The sequence below is a fragment of the Onthophagus taurus genome, chromosome 8 (assembly GCF_036711975.1).
Source record: "Onthophagus taurus isolate NC chromosome 8, IU_Otau_3.0, whole genome shotgun sequence".
NCBI classification, from domain to species: domain Eukaryota; kingdom Metazoa; phylum Arthropoda; class Insecta; order Coleoptera; family Scarabaeidae; genus Onthophagus; species Onthophagus taurus.
The window spans coordinates 3,499,698-3,506,980 of record NC_091973.1 but is presented as its reverse complement, the minus strand read 5'-3'; the positions used below and the strand labels follow the sequence as shown (position 1 = coordinate 3,506,980).

The 7,283-nt window shown below is 32.9% G+C and overlaps 1 protein-coding gene across 1 annotated transcript; it reads right to left on the bottom strand.

Moving 5' to 3' along the window:
* Nucleotides 1–4,392: 4,392 nt before the first annotated feature.
* LOC111425355 (Vacuolar H[+] ATPase AC45 accessory subunit) lies at nucleotides 4,393–6,607 on the bottom strand. The gene is made up of 7 exons (XM_023059333.2): nucleotides 6,372–6,607; nucleotides 6,176–6,287; nucleotides 5,859–6,123; nucleotides 5,703–5,788; nucleotides 5,441–5,649; nucleotides 5,190–5,385; nucleotides 4,393–5,138 (listed from the first exon to the last, which is right to left on the bottom strand). The coding sequence occupies exons 1-7, from the start codon at nucleotides 6,479–6,481 to the stop codon at nucleotides 4,917–4,919; spliced, it is 1,200 nt and encodes a 399-aa protein (XP_022915101.2). The 5' UTR covers nucleotides 6,482–6,607; the 3' UTR covers nucleotides 4,393–4,916.
* Nucleotides 6,608–7,283: the final 676 nt, after the last annotated feature.

The following is a 7,283-nucleotide window of genomic DNA, read 5'->3' as shown; positions in this document are numbered from 1 at the left end:
AGTTGTTGTTATTAAATTAGATTGGGGCCAAGCTACGGTTAAAATTGCCAGTGAAACTTGGCTAGATTCGCCCGCATTTTTGGATAACACTACATTCCGTAATATTAACTGTTTAGGTTCGCCTGAAGATCCAGGTGTTATCGTTATATATCTCGGCTCCCCCGAAGAATTGGGCAAATTTAAAACTGTACTTCTAAGTTTAGATGCATCTAAAGCTCCCCTTAATTGTGGAGTAACAGCAACATCAACCGTATTATTTCCTGTACCTGTTAAATGTTTGACCCAATCGCGAAAACCGTCTACCAAAACAGGTTTTGTCTCATTAACCGGAACTAACTCGTTACAAACGTTTGTGTTATTCGATTTCGGCGAAATTGATCGTTTACGACTTTTGGTAGCTTTACATTCGCTTGGGGGGCTATCACGACGCGATTTTCGTTTTGGAGCGTCACTATTAAAGTGATAATGAGCTTCATCGGAATTATTCGACGAATCCATGCTTTAACTGCGGTGAAAATAACAATAAAAAGGAGTATTTCGCGATTTAAAATAATTTTTGTACCAACCTTCTTAATTGAGCCCAAAAAGTCGTTGTTATAGTCACACACACAAGATTTTCGCGTTTTTGAGGTTAAAATGGCTGTTATGTAGATGCCTTTTGTTTTTGTACTCGCGCATGCGCAACTTAATTTTATCGCGAATCTCGACCGCAACAACGCGCGGGAAATTTAAATCAAAAACGTTACAAAATATATTTTTATTATCATAAATAAACATTTATTCGGAACATCACTTTTTTAAAGTAGTTTTGGAACGTAATAAAAAAAATACTCTTCTTTGGTCTTATTAACTAACATTAAAAAAAAAAATAATAAACAAAAACTTCTTTTCGCCATTCATTGTAACAAAAATATTTCTTCTTAGTTGCTAATTTGTGTTAAAAAATTATGATAAATTCATGCTTTCATCTGAAATTAACAAAAATTATTTTTAAACATTAAATTAATAAAAAAATTACCTTCTTTACGAACAATAGTAGTAAATCCCGAAAAAAATCGAATGTACTGATAAAAAAAGTTGCAATCAATGCACAACCCCATGCATTCACATTCTGGTAAATACTTCTTAAGATCAATTTTACGCCCCCAACTTCTAACTTTACGTGAGGCGTGTTCAGCTCCGGACCGTTTAAAGTTAGAAGCTACATCGAAGCTTTCATTGGCACAACCATGGTGTCCTTTTGGAGCGTGTTTATAGCAATAAGTGAGATAACACTCCCCACAGCCTTTTAAATCGTTTACTACTCTGCAATGCCGGAACCAACACATTTGCAAGATAGCACCTGGATTTTTTAATAAAGCGTTTATAACCATCGGATCGGTTCGTGAAGGTGGAAACGATAATAAATTTTTATTTGGCGATGATTTTGGCTTGGAAGAATCAATGATGATTGGTGCATCTTCAGGGTTAGCTGCAAGCAGATTTTTTAAGATAGGTTTTAAACATTTCTTTACATCACTCTCTGTGACTTTTTGGCTGGGAGTTTTTTTAAGAAGTTTGAAACCTTCCGGGTCCCTTATACGCATATCTTCAAAAACAAGGTTTAAAGCTTCGTCTAAATCACGACAAGTAATTTTTCCTTTCTGCTCTTTTTCAACCTTTTTATCAACATGCACATTTTTCTCTCGTTTACTGTGAATCGCATTCAAATGATTCCTTAAATCTCCTTTTATTACTTTTGGTGTTGTTACTTCCGTTATTTTATTACGCTCTTCTGGGAGGATACCTTTTTGATCTCGTTTTCGTTTCAGATTAGGTTTCGTATCTACAACTTCTTCGATTAAGGTTTTAATTGTAATTTTGGTACCTTCGTTTTTCTTATTTTTCTTTTTCTCCATAAAAAGAAGAGGATTTGTGTCCTAACATAAATTTTGCAAAAATAAGAATTAATTAAAAAATAAAAATCATAATTTTTTATGTACAAAGTAATTGGTGCGTGGCTCTATAATTAATATGAGCACTCAGATGTGGCTACCACGACCAAAGGACCTCGGCTAAACTTAAGGCTAAAAATCTAGAACTTTGGCAAGCCTCTATATTTAATATCATATAAACACAAAACTGGCCAACCAGTTATAATGAATGATCTACTACTTCAGCAGAGGGAAATCTACATACCTGGCTTTCTTGGTTATGCACTCTGCGTTTGATATGGTGCCAAGGCAAGAGGTCTGGAAAGCATTACAGTGGAAAGGGACTCCCCACAACTGATGGAAAAACTAAGAAAACCACGGATATACATGGAGACTAGGCTATCCATAAGGAGATAAATAACATGGGAAGTGACGCAGATTTCGGCCAGCCGAGGGAAGACTATGCAGCAGCTCAAAGATCTTGCTGGGGAGAGGAAAAACTTCAGAAGATGGATCCCAACGCCCCGATAGGAGCACATTGTGGAAGAGAAAGGAGAGAAGAAGAAGACTTACATGCACTGTTCTGAACCACTTTTGGGTTCATATAATATTAATTGTAGACACAAAATTATAATAATTAATGTAATAAACTTCGATTAACTTGATAAACAATCACAAAACCTAGACAGAAGATGAAGAAGGTTTGCTAACTAAAAAAAATAGTTTGTTGGGGAGGTGCTACAATTCACACCACCCCGATACTTCGTTGTATAACCCTCGGAAACTTTTGCGACTAAATCTTAATAATTAAAACAATATATTAAAACATACTTACATAATTAGCTGGTATATACGGTTTTTTTGCATTTTCTTCCTTATTGATAAATAAATGATCCATATTAACTCTTGGATTCATGTAAGTCCACGGATCTGGCGTCATACAAATGTAGTAATCATCAACAGTTAGAGATTTCTTAGATTTGTTGAGATCATCAGATTTTTTGAAATCAAATAAGTCAGTAGAACTGAAGAAATCTATACTGCTAGCGTTGGAAAGTGTCGTGGAAGTTCCATTATTTATCACAATTATTTTAGTTGATTCAAAATCATCCGGAATTGAATCGTCGTCTTTAGTTAAATCAATGATTGTCACATCACTGTCTGTTGAGGAAGACAGTTTATCTTGGACACGTTTTTGACTCATCTATAACAAATTTGTTAATTACTACTAATATTTGTGTTAAGTTTTTGATAGTTAAAATTGTTTAAAAATCAACATTTGAGTCTAAGAAAAGCATGGAATGCACTTGGATCAGATACGTGTTTAAATAATACTCACCGTGTGCTGCAAAGAACTCATTAAATATTTTCGTGGCATAACACAAATAAATAAAGGACAACTAATCCCAACGACTCGAGGAGCCCAAACACGAGACTGAACTAAACCATCAAAAATAGTACAAATCAAACTAAACCAAACTAAAGTTAGGCAACCACATGCATTTCTAATCGCGTGCTATAGCTTTAAAACTGAGTACGAGTCATTCAAACGAAGTCGTTCAAACAATCCACACGTTCCGTTCCGAAAGACAAATGAACAACATCTGACACCGTTGTTTACAGTACTCACGTTTTCGGTGATTCCCAAACGTCACTCAAGCACCACCAAAGGTATTTATGCGCAGACCGATTGAAGAAGAAACTTTGAGTTGGACAACCCGCTAAAAAAAGTGAATTCAAAAAAAAAAAATACAAACTAATTAATATGAGAATAGTTAGATTCTCGATAAAATTCCTCGATAATTTTGTTATCAAATATTGCGATGACTAACCATATTCTTAGACGTAAAATTTCAATTTCGTTCATGACCAGGTTGAATATGGTCTAATTATGATTTAGGGATCGAATTACAACTCAATTTTTGCGAAATTTTACTAATAATGTGATATTATTAATTAACTAAGTTGAGTTAAAATGATGCTTTTTGAGGATGTTAAGGATTGGATTTAGTTTGAATTTAAAAATGAAATTGATTTCAAGAAATCTTTTATGGGGAGTTTTTGCTTTAATTCATAGATGGCGGTTTGAACTAAAATTTGGATTTTTAATTACAATTTTTTTATTATTTATTTGTTAATAAGGAAAAGAAATAAAATAAAAAAGTTTTTAATGATTTCTATCGTTTTATTTTTCTATACATATTTTTAATTTTACAATTTTTTGGCAACATATTATTTTTCCTATCTACGAAACAAACGTACCTACACAGTTATTTACAAATTGTATTACACAAAATACTGTAGAAATGGATACCCGCCACCTTAATTTAAGATTTTTTAGAACATTTTTCGATATGTTTGCTTCCAATTTTGGCGATAAGATACGCTGTTTATATTTTCGTTACAGTACTGATAATATGAAGTGATAAAACGAAAGAGTAAAAATATGCTTTTTTAAAAATCTGGTCGTATGTACAATAAACTTTTCGGTGGTTTTTCGATGATACTTAAATGTTTTTATTTTTTAATGACATCCAACAATGTAACTAATTTTTGTTTTAAATTAAAAGGAATAACATAAAGTGTAACAAATACGTTTATAACAATTCTAAAAACGACCCCTTACATTCAGCGCAATCCTTAACGATTCTTGAAAAATCTCCAAATTTATAACGATAATAATCTAACATTTCTCATTTTTCTTATTAATATTTTTTTAATCATTGTCCCAGTTTTAAAAAACACTATTGTCACAGATTCCTAGTAATAGTAGACGAAGATTGGATTCGGTCGGGTTTTGAAAGCGACGAAATGAGCTCTAAATATCACAATTTGTGCCTGCAATCGTACCCGAACCTGCACCCTGTTTTAGTGCGTTTTTTTGACTAATATGAGTTGTTGCGCTAACACGGAAGGCGTTACTAAACTAGTAAACGAAGCGGACATTTTTCATCACCACCTATTTTGAAAAATGTTCGTTTCTTCACAATTAAATCGAAATTTTTATTCCGACACATTGACGACGATCGTTTTGCCTTTCGGATCGTCAAACCTATCCATTGTTTTCATATCCATCATCATCATCAACCCAATCGCCATAATCGTTGCCAACAAAAATGTTATGAAAATCCCAGACCAAATTGCAGGACTTGTAAAACCGACGCAAAAGTACGCATCACCAAATTTAAAATTATTTACATCTTGAGCTTCTTGGAAAGGTTGAATCTACAAAAAATACGTTAATTATTTATATTAGGATTTGATTCAATTTTTTACCTGAAGATTCTTAAAGCTCAATCTATCCCCATTCGTAGTCTCAAAAACTTGTGATGTACATTGATACGAAAATCTACGTGGTGGATAAACTTTGTTGGGGACTTTAAAGCTGTAGGTTGTTCCTTGAACAAGATCAACACTTTCAAAATACCAATAAGTTCCCACATCCAAAGTTGGATCAAAACCGAATTTAAATCTAAAACAAAAAAATAATTTAATTTTATTACACATTTTAATCGATTTAAATGTACGTCAAAACAAAATTTCCCCCTGATATCGTTGCTATTAATGTTGTACCCTGCACTTCAGTTTTAACTGTTGTGAGTTCATTTAATACGTAATTTTGAAAAATGGGGGCTTCAGTTGCGTATGCCAAAAATTTGAATTCCGCATCTTTAATGATCCAAGCATTGGCTGGGATTTCTCTTACTTTTCGACTTAATACTTCTTGGGGTGCAACCTAAATTATTTTAAAAATTAATTAATGAGATCTCAATGATTAAGTAAATTTACCCAAGAAGCTTGTTTTCCAGTGAATAAAGCAACAACATTTTTGTACTTCTTTAATAATTGATCATAAATATCGACAATAATTTTATCTAAAATAAAAAAATTATTGCAAAACCCAACCCAACCCATATCACATGACCCAAAAAAAAATTAACTCACCATGTCTTGCAAGCATATGATTTCTATCTTCATCATCTTGAACATCATTTAAATCAATGATAATCGCGGAAGATTCAATATCTTCACTTTTAAAATCTTCAGCTGCAATGGTGGTGATGTTCTCGCCGAAGAACTTAAAAACTGCTTTTACAGGTGTTTGGACTTGTGGGAGGTAAATTGTACTGACATCTTCTTTGATATTCGATAAGCTGTTAAAAACGCGATCACCTGATTGTGTAACAGCATTAAAATCTTCTGGACTTAGCTATAAAAGTAACCCAATTAAAACAGAATTATTTAAAAAATGCAATTCTTACATTGGGTTCTGCAAACGTAACAAGAATAGTATTTTCGTCTAAACGATTATGTATTAATTCCCCGAAATTGTCTCTTGTAAGTTTTGGCAAAGCTGGCACGCTTTCACCTGATCTAAAATTTATAATAAATAATAATCAGAAATGTAAAGGTACTACAAGTTTTTGGTAGGTGTGGTACAATTTCGAAGACACTTACTTTCCTGTTTGCCACAAATAAACGGGAACAAACTCACTGGATACAGCTAAATTAAACGTGAAAAGGAGGCCAAGTAATGTTACAAGCAAACTATGATTCTTTAAAGCCATGTTTTTAGGCTTTTCTGAAGGAACTGTACGGTCACAAGTATTTCGTTAAGATCACGTGAATCTACTGATATGCTTTATAATCATGTGTTACACAGACAACTACCCAATCAACACTGACATCTGGATTTCTCAATGGAACTTTAAACCGAGAATTTATAACATATAATTTTGTATCTAGCGGCATCTCGGAAACACTTTCTAAATTATAAAGTTATATTTGATTCAAATAAAATATTCGTTAAGCAACTTATTCAGAGATGGCGGTGGTAATTCAAAATTAACGGTTATTGTTACAACATTCAATTGTTTCAGGTCTAAAACGTTCGATATTATTATGGATTGAAAACTTCATAAAAAGTGATGAAAAGAAATTTAGGAACAACACACAAATTATTCATCCAACCCCGACACTAGTTCTATTCCAAGACTTCATGAAAAGAATAAAATTCGTACAGGAAGTTTCCATGGTGAGCATTTCGTTTTATATTAACATTTAAAAATTGCTTAAAGTCATTAGTTATGTTTGTAGCTTGTGACTATCATCATCAAAGTGGTTCTTTTCACAATTTGAGCAGCAACGATGAAATAGTAATTGGCTGCAACACGTCCAATTCATGGAAATTGAATTAAAAGCAAAAATATCACTAGATCTAGAACTAGAATCATTCGGCTTTAGCCGTCTTAAGAGACGTACGGCTAATCCCGAATGTTTCTAGTTCTAGATCTAGTGTTGGTTCTAGTAATAGTACTAATCAAAATTAATACATTATGGATTTGTAGATAATATGCTGTATACGGCAAG